Source organism: Nelumbo nucifera, chromosome 2, assembly GCF_055504915.1.
Source record: "Nelumbo nucifera cultivar China Antique chromosome 2, China Antique-T2T, whole genome shotgun sequence".
Lineage (NCBI taxonomy): Eukaryota > Viridiplantae > Streptophyta > Magnoliopsida > Proteales > Nelumbonaceae > Nelumbo > Nelumbo nucifera.
In genome coordinates, this window is record NC_142650.1 from 108,105,374 (window position 1) to 108,122,981 (window position 17,608).

Sequence of the window (17,608 nt, forward strand, 5' to 3'; positions counted from 1 at the left end):
CACGGTATTAAACATCCCGCATGCGTAAAACATTTTAAATTAAGTGGGGTATCGTTTGCGCGAACCTTGCTCTCACCGAAACTGCCACTGAAGCCGGTCTCCTTAGAGATAGAAACTGTAATTCCACAAATTTTCGCTAGCTAAGGTAATTCGCACATGCGGATCATTTCGTGTCTATCTCTCACAGTCCGTCAGTTTCTGGAAGGACACAACAGCCCACCTGTTACCTGTGACCTTTCTATCTGTATCTTTTGATCATCTTCCAACTTTTCTATCCACTTTCTATTATTAACAAGAGGGTCGTCTTCGTCTCTCTTTTAAGTTGTCAGTTTCTGGACACAGCCGCCTGCAACCTTTCTGTATCTCTTATCTTTCTGGTCATCTACCAACTTCTCCCCCCTTTCCTACGGATTTCTGGGCTTTCTGCTCCTCCTCTCCTTCCAAATTTCACTTCACTTGGAAATCTGAAGCTTCAGTCAAAGTTTATTTTTCTTCCTACTGGTTTTCAGATTTTGTTCGAACTTCATCGATGGGGTCTTTGAAGAACGAAGAGGATTTAAGCTTGGAAGAGTCCAATGAAGCTATCTTATATGTTAATGGTGTCCGGCGAGTACTGCCGGACGGATTGGCTCACCTAACGCTTCTTGAGTATCTTAAAGGTAATTTGGAAGGACTGGATTGATGCCAATGTTTAGTTCGGGTTTTCCAGTAATAGGATTTGATTGGAAACTTTGAAACTTCTCGTTTACATTTTAGAGTGCAAGTGCACTAATTAACGGACCACTTCGCGGCTGATACATGCTAAAAATATTGGAATTGGATCATTTCCAATGTTTCAAGAGATGAAATCACTTTCCAATTTCCTCCATACCAACTTGAAATGTATCCATTCTAGATGACGAAGTGTGGATTGAAGTTCTATGGAATATGTTTTCCTTTCCTTTCCTTTTCTTTTCTTTTCTTTCTTTAAGTAGAACCGATTCATTTGTGATTTTGTTGCAGCATTTGCTATCCAGATACAATGGTTCATTTAAATAGATAATCCCTGAGACTATTAATGATTGAACTCTTTTCTTTGCAGAATTTGATTGAGGTGACTCAATTGAGTCAACCATGATTATTAGGCAAGTAGGGCGTTGAGGCGGTTGTTACTTCTTTGCAACAAAAACATAAAAATATAAAAAAAAAGAAACAACACCAAAGTAGACTCGATGAATGACCCGTGAACATTGCTAATGAGTGCTGCCATTATGGGATGTCATAATTCTATCAAGTAGATGATAATTTCCTCTATTACTAAAAGATGATGCTTCAACACGCTGAACTCCTCCTTAAACGTTCAGTCTCCCCTTCAGCTTTATAATTTACAGATTTGATAACCAAATTTTGATTAATTTTCTCTGTTTTTCTTTAAATGTTCCGGACTTTATTGTTGCTCTGTTCTTCTATAAACCGTCTGATTATATTTACTTCTAAATTAGTTGCCCCTATAAATTGCATTTCATTGTCAAGCAGTATCTAATGTTGTTTCTGAATGCAGATATAGGCTTGACAGGAACAAAGTTGGGCTGTGGTGAAGGTGGTTGTGGGGCTTGTACAGTAATGGTTTCTTATTATGATCAAGTGTCAAAAAGATCAATGTGAGTCTCACAGTTTGTTGTTTTTGAATATAACATATATCAAACATTTACAGAATATCCAAGCTACTTCAATAGAATGGTTAACCTGGTGGGAGCCCTCCCTCTCTCTCATTCTTATATCAAAGAACATATATACAAAATGTGTACGAAATTACTGAATCAATGTGAGCCCTTTGTGGATTAATCTGATTGTGTTCACCATTGGAGGGGTCCAAGAATGTATGCATTCTTCAAGGGACTGGAAGATTAGTTGTTGTTTAGTTATTATACGGGACCAAGTTGTAAACCATGGAAACAAGTTGGTTCTTCCAAATTTTATTGGATTACAAGAGTTACTTGTTGTTTAGTTATTATAGGGACTTATGGTTTGTTTCAGTTGGCAAGCCAGTGAAGTTCTATAAATCCACTTTTTTGTCATTTTATGTGATGCATTTTATGTTACACACACACACAATCACTTATTGTATGATTTATTTGAAGCACGTATTCTTCTATGTCTTACTTACAATTCTGTTTCATAAGTTGTTAATATTTGTTTTGTTGGAAAGCTTAAGCCCTTACATAATCATCAACTATGGAACTCTCCGACTGTATTATGAATTTAATTATGAAAACATATTACAGGCATCATGCAGTCAATGCATGTTTGGCTCCTTTATATTCTTTAGAAGGGATGCATGTAATTACAGTGGAAGGAATTGGGAATCGTCAGAATGGTTTGCATCCAGTCCAGGTGACATATGATTATCTTGTATTTGTTCCTTGTACAATGCTTTTAAAATGATTTTCCCATTTCATTGAAGTATTTCCAGTAATTCTTGTCAATAGTTTCAGTCAAAAGACCAAAAAACTGATCTCTATTAATGTTTGAAGTTAGGCACTTATTGCTATAAGCTTCTCTTCAGTGAGATACTTTTCTTATCTTCTTGGTGTTTTAGGATTTTAAGTGCAGCCCTCATTGTATATCAAAATCTTATCGTAGCACCAAGTTTGAAGTTTTGATATTGCTAGAAGTATAGCCCATGCACAATGTATTGTGTATTTCTCAAAATGTTATAGGATATGGGAAAATGATAAAATTGCCTAGGCCATTGTTATTTTTGGAGTATTCAGACTGTTATGCATATGTGGAATGTAAGTACTTTAGGAAGGAAGTTTATATTCAAGGACTTCAATGTAACATTAGTTTTTTTTTTTTTTTTTTTTTGTAATTTTGGATAGTTCTAGTATTAATATAAATTGTGAGAGAAACATAGGCATGTGATATTATTAGACCAAGTATCATTGATAATGGAGAAAGTGCACGGAGGAAGGTGATGAGTAATCACCTGAAGAAAAAAGAGGGAAAAAAACAAAGAAAACGTACATCAACCCCCCCTTCCAATAGGGGTGTAAATGTGTAATTTCGATGAGTTGAGTTGGGTTGAAGGTCAACCTAGGCCTAACCCTAAAGGTGAAAACCTTGGGCTCAGGCCTAGCCCAACTTGAGGTTTGGCCCAAGTTTATCGACCCAGGCCCAACTTAAGCTTAACCCGACACAACTTGGGCTGGGTTGGGCTTGGGATGGGCCTAGCTTAGTTGGACTTAGGTGAGTAGGTAGGGTTTGGAAGAATTTATGAATATATTTTTATATAGCCATCTTTTATTGGGCTTTTTTGCCCAATTATGAGTAGAATTGATTGAAAATATGTACAAATTTCATCTACAAATGTACATATACATATTTTATACATATCTACATGTATATATTATTAGAAAAAAAGATAATTTTATATAAATATAATGCTTGTATGTATGTATTTGTTCCAGATGTCTTAGGTTAGGTTTTGGGCTACGGGCTACCTGAGGCCTTGACCCAACCCAACCCCACCCAAGTTTAGGTTAAACTCAAGTTTTCTAGCTGAGGCCTGGCCCACAGCTTGAAAACATAGGGCCCAACCCATGTGAAAACTTGGGTTGGGTCAGGCTCAGGTTGAGCCCACCCAAATTGGACCCCTACTTTTGAGACCCAAAAATGATCAGAATTCTGATCCAAAATACTTATCAAATTGTCAACTTGCTGAGAACTATTTCAGATTAAGAGGAAAAACTGGAATAGAAAAATTGACAAGAAAGATTAAGTAGAAGAAGGGAGCAGGATAGAATGCTCTGCCGCTCCAAGTAATTGTATTTATATATGAGAGGTTTAAAAACTGTACAAAGACCAAAATACCTTGCCACCCTAAGAGAAAAATAAAAACAAATATAAAACAATATAAACAGGCCCATAATTAATCTATTACAACTCTAGACTCCCCCTCAAGTTGGAAATAAATATTCGCTATTCCCAACACGCTGAAATCAATTCACCAAAAAAAAAAAGAAGAAATCAGTTTCCAGTTTAGTTCTAGTAACTGCTTTGGTGAAGACACCTGCAAGCTGTAGATCAGATGCGATATATGGCAAACAGGTCTCTCCTGAGATGCAATGAATGTTCAGAGAATATTCTTGAATGTGGTGGATAGATGATACGTTTCTTAATTTTTAAAGCTGTATATATATTGCAGTTGTATAAATATTATATATAATATATTATACAAAATTGTATCATTCTTGAATGTGGTGGATAGATGGCAAATTTCTTAATTTTTAAAGCAAATGACCAGGGTTCAAGTCTCTTAATTCACATTTTCTACAAAGTATGTGTGTAATAAAGTAATATATATATATATGTATATAATAAAGAGTCATTAATTAACACAAATAAAGGAATTGATCAATGGTAATTGAGCAATACACATAAATAAGAGGTTATGGGTAAGATTCAAAATTTGGATATGATGCATCGAGCATATTGAATCGTATCGGGGGCTCACTGAAATGCCTTTTCTAAGAATTTTCTATAAACTCTCTTTTTTAATTGTTAAATAATAGTTAAGCAAGCCCCTTGTAAAAATCTGAAGTTAAAATTTTTTTTTGACAAGGTCAAAACACCTGATATGCATGTTTGTGCATATAGAGAGTATTGGTACCTTAAAGTTTAAACCTTAGTCATGGGTTCAAGTCTTGTCATTGTCATTTTGAAATTTCATTTTAGTTAGTAACCCAGGTGGCTTTATGAATTGGAATCAATTCGCCAATTCTTCGGTTAAATTGGCTAGTCATCTGGTTTGGTCTAGTTTTCTATTAAGTCCGGTTTCTAGGGTATGATTGAACCAGCTAGTGTCCCAGGTTACGGTTCAACCTGTTCGATCGGTCAATTTGGTCTGGTTTTCTAAACATTGGCTGCAAATCTCTCCTCGATAAAGTGGTAACCACCTCAGTGTGTTTAGTATGGCCATGCTATATTGGTTTGTGGACAATATTGATAGCTTCTTGGTTATATATGAAAACAGAATGTTGACCCCACCCCAGAGAGTGAGAATATATATATGAAATATGTATATTTATAAAAGGCCCTTGTGGGGCAAAGAAGAGAAAATAAGAAAGAAAGAAATCCCAAGTTACCTCAGCCTACAACTGTTGGTTTCTCTCCTTGTCGGATTGACTGGATCCCCTTGTTCACCTATGTATGGTGTAAGGCTCCTCAAGCTGGACTATAGATGCCATGCGTATTGAGGTTGCTAAAATATTCCCTTTTTGGTGTTCGTAAAGGGATTGAATCTCAATTTACCTCAGCCTACAGCTGTTGGTTACTCCTTTCTGAATTGACTGGATTCCCCTGTTCACCTTTGTATAGTGTAAGACCCTCCCTTAATCTGGACCATAAATGTCATGTATATTAAGTCGTTAAAATATTCCTTTTTTGGGAATTGGCAACAAAAAATAGTAAAAGGTTGTTTTTCAGTGCATGCAAAGTGATATTAAATGAATGATTTCCATAGAAAATCCTATTTTTCAGTCTTGGGTTGACATCAAAAACAAGTGTTTTTGGAAAGTTAGAACTAGTTTTAAGAAAATAATGTTACTTCAGTTTTCCATAAGTTATTTTCCAAAGAGAGGGTTCCTCTTGATACAATTCTCTTTGATTTCCATTTATTTCTGACCACTCAGGTTTATTTCCCAAGCTAAACCATAGACCAGTAAAATTAGGAAGAATAAGGAGAAAGTCGTTATATTTAGTTTTCATCCTTCTTAGCCTAGGTGTCTTGCCTGTATAGAGTTGTATTTCTCTTTCTTTTTTTTTTTGTTTTTATTTCTTGTAGGCTACCTAGGGCTAGTGCACAAGGCTCCTGCCAATGTGGGGTCTGGTGAGAGACAGATGTACATAGCCTTACCCCCCCTACAGATACAGAGAGAAGCTGTTTCCAAGATTTGAACCCTGGTCACCCATGTAACAATGTAGCAACCCAGCCATTGTGCCATTTTATTTTTTGATCAGCAACCCAACCATTGGCTTATCTGTTCTGATCTGGGTGTTCTATCAGGGCTTGGGAGGTGTTTTTTCCTTTCAAAAAGGGAAAAAACTAACCTGTCCATGTGATGTACCGGAAATTAGCATCTAAGAATCCATTGATAAATAAGTGGCTAGCTAGACAGTTCCATAGCCCTTTATGGAGAGCATCTTTCAAATATCTTAGGATTCCTGTAAATATCATCCTGATATGGTTGGGAAGGGGAATGCTTGAGAAAATTTATAAAACCTTCTGGAAAGGCAATATCTGGGTGCCATAGTCAAAATGATTAGCTTCATGATCAATCTCTTCATCCTTGATCATCAAAGTAGTCAACTTGCTCTGCTTCAGTCCTCATACTGGGATCCATTGGAATGTAGAATGGCATAAACCTAACATATTCCTTCCCATTAAGAGACACTATACTTTTCTCAGGTTGTGCCACTTATGGCTCAGAATGTACTTCATTAGCCCATTTTTTTTCATAAAATGCTTGATCAAATGAATTTACAAATTTAATGATCCTATTGTGATGATTTCCTTTGACAATTATATCATCCAAATACATGTCAAGAATGACCACACTAGATTTTGTACGACACAAAACACAGAATACCACTTAACTGGATTTGTAAAATCAGCCTCTAGGAGATTGTTTGAACCATAGCCTTCTTAATCCAGGAGTTATGATATCATATCTGAAGCCGCCTCATCGATATGGGCTTCAAAAGGTTCTTTTCTGGTTTGAAATGATTCATGCAATGAGATCTTGTCTTTCATTTTTTTTCCTGATATACAGATTTTGCTGGTTGAGATATTGAGAAAACTCTTTTTATGCTCTGTATAATATCTGATTTCAAGATGGTTTGGTTTCTGACAAGATATGCTAATTTATAAATGAATAGGATGCAACTATTTCATGTTGTTTTGGGTCACCTTGGAAATTCATACATAGCTTAGGATGGAGCTGTGTCCCCTAGTGAATTGCAGTATATGTATAACTCCTGTTTGAATTTGTTGACTTTTATTTCATGATTTATGGTGTTTCATTTCTTGTAAATTTAACTGCTATGAGCAAACAAGAACTCATGATTTTTCTTTAAATAACAGTGACATGAATACATTCTATCTGATTTCAGCAGCATTTCAATGAATAACTTCTGTAAACAGCAGTTTGCAGTTATACAATTATCAACTATATTTTTGAACTTCTAATTGATTTGCAGGAGTCATTAGCACGTGCTCATGGCTCACAGTGTGGATATTGTACTCCTGGTTTTGTTATGTCCATGTATGCATTATTGAGGTCCAGTAAAACACCTCCAAGTGAAGAACAGATTGAAGAATGCCTTGGTGGAAATTTGTGTCGCTGCACTGGTTACAGACCAATTATTGATGCTTTTCGGGTTTTTGCCAAAACTGATAATTCCTTGTACAATAACCACTCCTCTGAAAGGCTTCTAGAAGATCAGTTTGTTTGCCCTTCAACTGGGAAACCTTGCTCCTGTGGATCTAATGTTGTAAGTGTTAATAAAGATTTTGTAAATTGTCACAACAGATATAGTCCTCTCTCTTATACTGAAATAGATGGAAGCTCATATTGTGAAAAAGAGCTTATATTTCCTCCAGAGCTTCTGTTGCGGAAGATAAAACCTTTGCATTTGAATGGATTTGGTGGACTTAAGTGGTATCGACCCTTAAAACTTAGACAAGTATTGGATTTGAAGTCTAGGTACCCAGATGCTAAATTGATCGTTGGTAATACTGAAGTAGGTATTGAGATGAAGTTGAAGAGAATCCAGTACCAGGTATTGATTTCTGTTGGTCATGTACCTGAACTTAATACTTTAAGAATGCGAGATGATGGGTTGGAGATAGGTGCAGCTGTAAGATTGACAGAACTGGTAGAATTTTTAAAAATGGCAGTAACTCAGCGTGCTGCTTATGAAACTTCATCTTGCAAAGCCTTAATTGGACAGATAAAATGGTTTGCTGGGAAACAGATACGAAATGTTGCTTCTGTTGGTGGGAATATCTGTACTGCCAGTCCAATATCAGACTTGAACCCACTCTGGATGGCTGCAGGAACAAAGTTCCAAATAATTGATAGTGAAGGTAATATCAGAACAGCCCTAGCCAAAGAATTCTTCCTGGGTTACCGTAAGGTAGATCTGAAAAGAAATGAGATTTTACTTGGTATCTTTTTACCTTGGACTCGGCCTTTTGAGTATGTTAAAGAATTCAAGCAGGCACACCGAAGGGATGATGATATTGCAATTGTAAATGCTGGAATGCGTGTTCTTCTTGAAGAGAATAGTGGCCAATGGTCTGTTGCAGATGCATCAATTGTTTATGGTGGAGTTGCTCCTCTTTCTATTTCTGCATCAAAAACCCAACTTTTTCTTTCTGGAAAAACATGGAATCAGGAACTTATGCAGGGTGCATTGGGAGTATTAGAAAATGATATTGTTCTCATGCAAGATGCACCAGGTGGAATGGTGGAGTTCCGCAAATCTTTGATGTTAAGTTTCTTCTTCAAATTTTTCCTTTGGGTTTCTTATCAGATAGATGGAGAACAGTCTTCTAGAATGGGTCTAACACATTCCCACCTATCCGCAATTCAACCCTTCTGCAGACTGCCATCTACTGGAAGACAGATTTATGAAATTAAGAAACATGGAACATCTGTTGGGTTACCTGAGGTTCATCTCTCATCCAGACTTCAGGTATGTGCAACTTCTTCTCTTATCTAAAGAAAGATTAAGAAAAGGAATGGAAGTACATCATAATGTTTATAAATTATAATCTTCTGTGAGTTGTTTGTTGGTAATTGTGGGTTTGGGTGTTGATCTATATTTGTGACAAACTGACATATTGCAAAAAGGTACTAACGGATAGGTTTCCATAATCTGTAACTTTTCATATTATAAAATATTCAGTCTTTAATTATGTTAGCATTCCCTACCATGCAACTAGAGGAATGGTGTGAAAAAGTGCTTGAATAACTATTAAACCCTAGATTTCTTAAGGGAACAATAGAAAAACTTCTCGCAAGGTGTAGTGGCAAGCAGCTTAATATTTATTGAGAACTAACATAAAAAGAATATGTCATCTTCTGGTTACATTTTGATATTGTAGATATGCCAGTATTCTTCCCTTAATAAATATGAATATCAAAACAAGAATCCTAGAATCCTGGTCAAGTGAAAGAGCCAGAACCAATCAAAGGGAACATGCTGGCTACCTACAAAATATGGAGAAGACCCTAATTTTTGTTGAAAGAACACTATCACAAGTTGCTATTTATGTCACCATTTGCAGGTCCATATGAAAGTAAAATTTAACTCAATTGAAAACCCAGTAGAGCATTTGTTGAATCCCTTCTTTGCTGAAAAGATTGTTGAAAGCCTAAGGACATTTATGTCCTTTTATGCATATTTGTATTTGGGCACCTATTCAAGGGCCACTTTGTAATTTTGCTCAGGAGGTTAAATGAAGAGTCTCTTGCTGTGAACAATAACACACCAAGCATTCTCGACACAACCCTTCTAACTTTTTCATCACTAATACTTCTAACTTGGTATCAGAGCATCTCATCGCTAAAACTTCTGACTTGGTATCAGAGCATCGTACGATCAAGGAAACCATCTGCTGCTGGTCGCGACAGACCTGCTGACGTCAACACATCGCCGACTGACGTCAGCAGTATGTACAATCGGCAACATTCTTATGGGTTTTTGATGTTCGTTGATTTGCCCTGATTTTAGGGGATTTTTGGTATAGGTTTCATGGTGGTTTGAAGCTGTTTTAGATTTTTCTTGGATTTTTCATATGAAAATTAGCAAAAAATCCAGATCTAGAGTTTAGGGTTTGCATGCTTGTATGGTGGGTTGGTTGCTGATGAAACCTCTTGTGTTTGAGTCGCGGTAAACCCCTGGGACTGTAGGAAGTAGATCTGGATTTTGCGGAGTCCTAAAACATTTTTGGGAAATTTTTATCTTCCCCTGTTGCCGCTAGTACATATTTTTCCTGGTTTTACTATTGTAGCTCATGTCTAACCTTGTGAGAAAGGTGTTTAGGAGTTCGGATGGTGTTGGGATACTGTAGTGCTGGTGAGAAGGTGTTTCTGGAGGGGTTGTGATCGATGGACTCACACAAAGATGCTCATGTACCGTCCTTATAAGAAGTAATGACAATGCCAGAGGGTAGATTACTACTGCAAAACTTGATTTTACAATTTTTCTTGAATGGTCTCAATTAGTGGAATAGGTAAGCTTGGATTTGTTACCGGTAAGGAAGCTAAGCCAAAGCCTAAGGATCCAAACCATTCCAAATCAGTGGGAACAAGATAATCTACTGGCTATGTCATGGCTTGTGTGCTCTACGCAGCCACATGTCGCCCGGAACCATATGTTCCAACCGCTAAAGATATTTGGGACAAACTAATTGCAACTTATTCTCAAGCGAAAACCACTGCTAGAATCTATTAGTTGTGAAGAGAAGCATGTAATATGCGATATGGGGAGAAATCGGTGGCCATGTATCTCTCCTCCTTACAATCAATTTGGGAAGAAATTAATCATTTAGAGGTTTTGGAGTGGAAGGATCCTATTGATGCTGAACAGTATAGGAAGTATATTGAAAAAAACCCAGCTTTTGATTTTCTTGCTGGGATGAATGTTGATTACGATTTCACCAAGCAACACATCCTTAGTGCTGATATTTTGTCACACCACAACATATTCTCTTATGTAGAGTAGAAGATCAAGACTGTAATCAGTCTTGAATCCTAATAGGTTTTAGGTTTACAAAATAGAAGAAAAGTGAGAGAAAGGAGAGAGAATAGAAGAGAAACAGGAGAACACAAGTGGTTGAGTTTAGTACATAATGGAAAGGACACATAATGGAAGAGAAACAGGAGAAACATAATAGAAGAGAATCTGTTAGAAGGGACAGATTCTAACAGATCTGCCGCCGCTACTTTCTTATTATTTATAGGTTATGTTTAGTACATAATGGAAAGGACACATCTGCCCTTAGTACTTGCATAATAAATAAAGTAAATAAAAGCTGAAATAAATAACAACTGAATTAACAAACTGACTCAAACTGACACTATAACTGAAACAAATAACTACACATGCTGTCCTACGAACACAGTGGGGACCACTGCAGTGGGGCCCACATCAGTGTTCTCTACACTCCCCCTCAAGTTGGGAGTAGATATCTATCATTCTCAACTTGGATAGGTCTGTCTCTAACTTCTTCCTTGGTACAACCTTGGTGAGGATATCCGCGAGCTGCATATTAGATGTGATGTACGGAAGACACTTCTTTTGATGTGACCCTTTCTCACACAAAATGTCGATCAACTTCGATATGTTTAGTTCTGTCATGCTGCACTGGGTTGTGGGCTATATTAATAGCTGCTTGATTATCACAATACAACATTAAGGGCTTTTCATAATCAATACCCAACTCTTCAAGTAGTGACCTCAGCCATAAGATTTCAACCACTTCATTAGCCATTGACCTGTATTCCGCTTCAGCACTGGAGCGGGAAACAACACTTTGCTTCTTACTCCTCCAAGAGACAAGGTTACCTCCCACAATGGCACAATATCCAGAGGTAGACCTTCTATCATCAACACTCCCAACCCAATTGGCATCTGTGTAGACTTCCACCCTCATGTGATTATTGTTCTTGAGCAGTATACCTCTACCCGGGCATCTCTTCAAGTATGCTAATATTCTCTCTGTCGCAAGAAGATGAGAAGTTCTAGGGGAGTGCATGTACTGGCTAACGACACTAACTGCACAGCTGATATCTGGCCGAGTGAGGTAGAGATATAGGAGCTTTCCAACCAACCGTTGGAACATAACTTTGTCTTCAAGAGGGTCCCCTCCCTCTGCACTAATCTTGTGATTTTGTTCGATGTGTGTATCAGCCGGCTTAACACCCAACTTTCCAGTTTCCGCCAACAGATCTAGAACATATTTTCTCTGAGAGATAAAAATCCCCTGCTTGGATCTAACAACCTCAATACCCAAAAAGTACCGTAGTGCACCAAGATCTTTCACTTCAAACTCTTGATGGAGTTGTTTGAGGGACTCAATTTCATGACTGTCATTTCCTGTCACCACAATATCATCAACATATACTGCAAGTAGTGTCAGAGAGGACTCCACCCTCTTGATGAATAGTGTATGATCTGACTGGGCCTGTACATAACCAAACTTTCCAAGGGCTAATCTGAACCTATCAAACCAGGCTCTAGGTGACTGCTTCAAACCATACAATGCCTTGTTCAGTTGGCAAACCTTCTTACCTGTCTCTGTATCATAGAATCCAGGAGGCAACTGCATATAAACCTCTTCCTGTAAGTCTCCATTCAAAAAGGCATTTTTAACATCCATCCGAAACAGGGGCCAAGAATGATTTGCTGCAAGGAATAACAGAACTCAGATGGTGGTCATCTTGGCTATTGGGGCAAAGGTCTCCAAGTAGTCTATACCATAAGTCTGAGTGAACCCCTTTGCAACCAGCCGGGCTTTGTACCTTTCAATAGAGCCATCAGCATTATGCTTCACAGTGAACACCCATCTACATCCCACCGGTTTCTTTCCTTTTGGTGGGTCAACCAATGCCCAAGTATTATTCTTCAACAGGGCATCCATTTCGACTTGCATTGCATCTTTCCATTTTGGAACTGATAAGGCTTCTTGCACTGTTCTTGGAATAGGGACATCGGCAATGGAAGTGAGATAGGACCGGTAAGATGGAGACAGACGATCATAGGATAAGAACTGTGAGATGCTGTGAGCTGTAGAAGTGGTGCAATGTCGTTTCCCTTTGCGAATGGCAATAGGGTGATCAAGGTCATCCATAAGAGGGGAAGTGGCAGTAGTGAGAGGTATCTCAGTAGGCTCTGGATCTGGAGCCGCAGAAGAAACTGGAGATGGCCGGGACTGCCGATGACTAGGATCAACCTGCCTGCATCGCTTGTGATAGACTCTCAACTCTGGCTCCCTCTTACCACCCTCACCACTACAACCTTCATTATCCAGTGGAATAGGTAAAGGAACAGCCCCACTCAAAACAGCCCCACTTCTACCAGCCCCACTTCCACTCTCACTGCTCTCCCCCTGAGGAGAAACCCTAGGATAATAGGGTGTCTCCTCAAAGAAGGTGACATCCATGGAGACAAACCGTTTCCCTAAAACCGGATCATAGCAGCAATAACCCTTTTGAGTTTGTGCATAACCAAGGAATGCATTTGGAGGCCTTAGGTTCAAACTTGGAATGATGAGGCCCGAGAAGCTGAACGAAACAGGTACAACCAATGGTTTTAAGGGGAACAATGAACAACTCCTCGTCTGGGTATAGAAGGGAAAAGGGGGTTCTCATATCAAGAACCCGGGAAGGAACTCGATTAATGAGATAAACTGCCGTGAGGATAGCATCACCCCAGAAGCGAATAGGTACATTGGAGGTAAACATAATGCTTCTAGCCACCTCCAAGATATGCCTATTCTTCCTTTCGGCAACGCCGTTCTGCTGTGGTGTATAAGGGCAAGTGCTCTGGTGAATAACTCCATGGCTAAGAAGGTAGGAGGTCAATGGCTAAGCAAAGTATTCCTTTGCATTATCAGATCTAAGGACTTTGGTTTTGGTCCCAAACTGAGTGAGAACCATCTGATGGAAGTTTTGGGTCAGAGCAGGAACCTCATCCCGAGAATGCATAAGATAGACCCAAGAAAAACGGGTATGGTCATCAACAAACAATAGAAAATATCTGTACCCACCCATAGAAGAGATATGATATGGCCTCCAAACATCAGTATGCACAATATCAAAAGAGGAATTACTCCTTTTATTACTTAAAGAATAAGAGGTTCTACAATGTTTGGCAAACTCACAACTCTCACACCTCAACTTTGATAACTCAACAGACTCAAATAAAGCAGGAAACATACTCTTTAAAGACTTAAAAGACAAATGACCTAATCGGTTATGCCAAAGCATAACTGAACTCACAGACCGGGAAACAAAAGACTTCTTATCCACTGACTCCTCCCGCCGAGAACTCTCTCCAAGCAGATAGATCCCGTTCGTCTCACGGCCAGTCCCAATCACCTTCCTCGTCTCCAAATCCTGAAAAACACATCGGTTAGGGAAAAAGGTTACTGAACAGTTCATGTGTTTGGTAATACTACTAACTGAAAGCAGGTTAGTATCAGGCTTAGGAACATGCAAGACAGAAGATAAAGAGATAGTATCTGATAGCTTGATGTCCCCCTTGCCCGAAATGGGAACAAGAGAGCCATCAGCAATGGATACTCTATCTTGGCCAGAGGACAAGTGATAAGAAGTGAACAAAATGGCAAGTTAGTCATATGGTCAGATGCACCTGAATCTATTACCCAGCAGTGGTCAGTATTACCTGGAACTGAAGCATGGTAAGATGAGGCTCGAGTACCTGAATGTGCAAATGCAGATGTGGCCGGAGCTGATGGTGACTGAGATGGCTGAGCTGAACTCCCAACTTCCTTTTCCAACTATATGAGGGCAGCCCGAACAGCAGCTAAACTCTCTTGGGATGTGCTTGATGAGGATGCTGAATCAGTGTTCACGACCACATGAGCATTACCCTTCTTATTTCTTAGTTTTGCTGGGACCAAGTGAGGATGTAGCTTCCAACAAGTATCTTTTGTGTGCTTGGGTTTCTTGCAATGTTCACATACCAGATCCCGTTTATCTTCCTTCTTCCGGTCCCTTTTTGAGTCACCCCCTGGCTTAGGTTTAGTAGCTGTCAAGGCTGGGAAAGAGGGCTGAGGCTGCATCATGACTTTCCTCCTGGTCTCTTTACTATGCACCAGGGAGTATGCTTGAGAAAGGGTCACACTATCTCTTGTCAATATCTGTTGTCGCACAATGTCATATTCTGAATTCAAACCTGCCAGAAACTCAAATACCCTATTCGTCTCGACTTGCTTTCTGTGAGTCTGTGCATCTTTGGGACTCTCCCACTCAAGGGTCTCTAGATGGTCAATCTCATGCTACAAGGATTTCAAGGTAGAGAAGTAGACAGAAACTGACTTCTCTCATTGTTTAAGGCTGTTCACCTCACACTTCAGTTCATAGGCTCTGGCAACATTAAGGGGTTGGGAATTGGTTTCTTTCACAACATCCCATATCTCTTTGGCTGTCTTTGCCCACAAGTAATTTCGGCTGATATGTGGCTGCATAGAATTACACAGCCATGCCATAACCAAATAGTTCTCTTGAATCCACTTGGTGTATGTTGGGTCCTCTTTGGAAGGTACTTTCACATCTCCCAAGAGGTAACCCAGTTTTCCCCTTCCTCCAATAGCCATCATGGCTGATTGAACCCACTCCAAATAATTTGACCCATCAAATCTCATAGTTGTAATCTGAAGCCTGGTTTCAGATACACTACCATAACTGTGGTTTCCAAAACTACTTTCTCCCTGACCCTTAAACTCCATCTTTGATCAAGATTCAGTGGCTACAAACAAGCAGGTCTGAAATCTGATCTGAAACCAACACAAATCTGATCTAATCCGAAATCTGATCTGAAACCAACTCAAATCTGATCTGAAATCAATCGCCTATCACAGTATATGCAAGGAATCAACTCAAATCTGATCTGAATCAATTGGCATGCATAGTACCAGGCAGCCTGTCAATCTGAGATGCTATTTTATGAAATCACTACTGTGGGGCCCACTGTTGTGAGAGCAAAATTAGGGTTTCAACTGTAGGTCTGGAATAAGTGCTCAGCTGCACTCTCCAAGCAGTCCGCACAAGTGGGACTTGTCGTAGGGCAATATGAACCCTAAAAACTAATCACCTTTGAGAGGGGGGGGGGGTTCGGCCCAACAGTCAAACCCTAGAAACAAACTTAAACACAGTTCGGCAAGTCAAAACCTAGAAACAAACTTGAACACAGTTCGGCCCCTCCTTCTAGATAGGTCCAACCTATCTCGACTGATTGCAGTCTCTGAAACTCAATAAAAAAAAACTTACTTATGTACTTCGGTTTACTGTCTTCTAGGGTTACCTGAACCCTAACCTTCGTTGCTTCTTCCTGATTACCAACTCTCTGCAAGCCGCGGCAAGTCTTCAACTGCTGCGAACCTCTCCTGGTAATTTCCAAGATTCAGCCACCGAATACTTCTTCAAAGCTTCCAGCCCTAGCTAGTCCTCATGTGGTCGGCTGGACTAGACACACATGAGAAGCCCTAGATAGGATCTGATACCAAGTAAAGATCAAGACTGATTGACTGTAATCAGTCTTGAATCCTAATAGGTTTTAGGCTTACAAAACAGAAGAAAAGTGAGAGAAAGGAGAGTGAATAGAAGAGAAACAGGAGAACACAAGTGGTTGAAAGGAGGGACAGATTCTAACAGATCTGCCGCCGCCACTTTCTTATTATTTATAGATGTTTAGTACATAATGGAAAGGACACATCTGCCCTTAGTACTTACATAATAATTAAAGTAAATAAAAGCTGAAATAAATAACAACTGAATTAACAAATTGACTCAAACTGACACTACTATAACTGAAACAAATAACTACACATGCTGTCCTACGAACACAGTGGGGACCACTGCAGTGGGGCCCACATCAGTGTTCTCTACATGCAGAATGAAGAGAGTAGGAGGAATGCTATGATGCAAGTTTCAGTAGGTGAGCACACTGCTCATGTGTCCACAAAGCCTAAGCAGAGTTTTGATAAATCTGAAGAGGTATTTTGTGAATATTGTATGAAACCAAATCACAATAAGGATAGATGCTGAAAACTAAATCCCCACTTTAAGTCTAAGAAGCTTAAAGCTGAAAAGAAAGAAAATCCTCCTGCTTTGGAATCTACGCTTGAAACCTCTAATGTGATGGAAAATTGAGAGGCATCTTACTCCATCTTGAAAAGAGCAGGTTGCCTACATCTACTGGTTCACACGCTTCTTCTAGTGCCTTTGCAAAATCAGGTATTGCACTTGTGTGTCATGCCCCACCTTCTATCTCATGGATATTTGACACAAGAGCCAATGATCATATGACTGGTATGCCTTCCTACTTTACTACTTATAGACTATTTTCAGGGAAAGATAAGATTACCGTTTCCGATGGATCTCATACCCAAATCTCGGGTTTGGGTGAAGTTAAACTTACTAATGACCTTTCTTTGAACTCTGTACTCCATGTTCCACAATTGCATAGAAACCTCTTATTTGTTAGTTCTCTTACAAAGTCTAATAATTGCTCTATAACCTTCTTTCCATCTCATTATGTCTTTCAGGACTTGAGTATGGGGAGGACGATTGGTAGTGGATATGAAGTCAATGGAGTTTATCTTCTTGATTAGTCTCCAAAGTTAGGGTTGATGTGTCGGTTTGAGTCCTGTCATGATGAGAAATTGAGTCCATTGAAATTGTGGCATCACTGTCTTGGGTATGCTTTTTTGATTCTTTGAAGTTTTAGTTTCCTAGTCTGTTTGAGTCCTTGTCTAATTCTGGTTTACAGTGTGATGTCTATCAACTATTAAAGCAAGGTAGAACCACATTTT

At 39.0% G+C, this 17,608-nt stretch overlaps 1 protein-coding gene across 3 annotated transcripts in view; it reads left to right on the forward strand.

Moving 5' to 3' along the window:
- Positions 1-206: 206 nt before the first annotated feature.
- The window catches only part of LOC104603426 (xanthine dehydrogenase 1), a 120,931-nt gene continuing 103,529 nt past the window's right edge, over positions 207-17,608 (forward strand). The window contains exons 1-5 of one of the 3 annotated variants that reach the window (XM_010267447.3): positions 219-377; positions 510-659; positions 1,541-1,640; positions 2,265-2,373; positions 7,240-8,739. In XM_010267447.3, coding sequence (XP_010265749.2) covers positions 530-659; positions 1,541-1,640; positions 2,265-2,373; positions 7,240-8,739 — 1,839 coding nt within the window. In that variant the 5' untranslated portion in view covers positions 219-377; positions 510-529. Of the gene's footprint in view, positions 660-1,540; positions 1,641-2,264; positions 2,374-7,239; positions 8,740-17,608 lie in introns of all 3 variants that reach the window. The other 2 variants (XM_010267448.3, XM_010267446.3) reach the window with 2 other exon arrangements.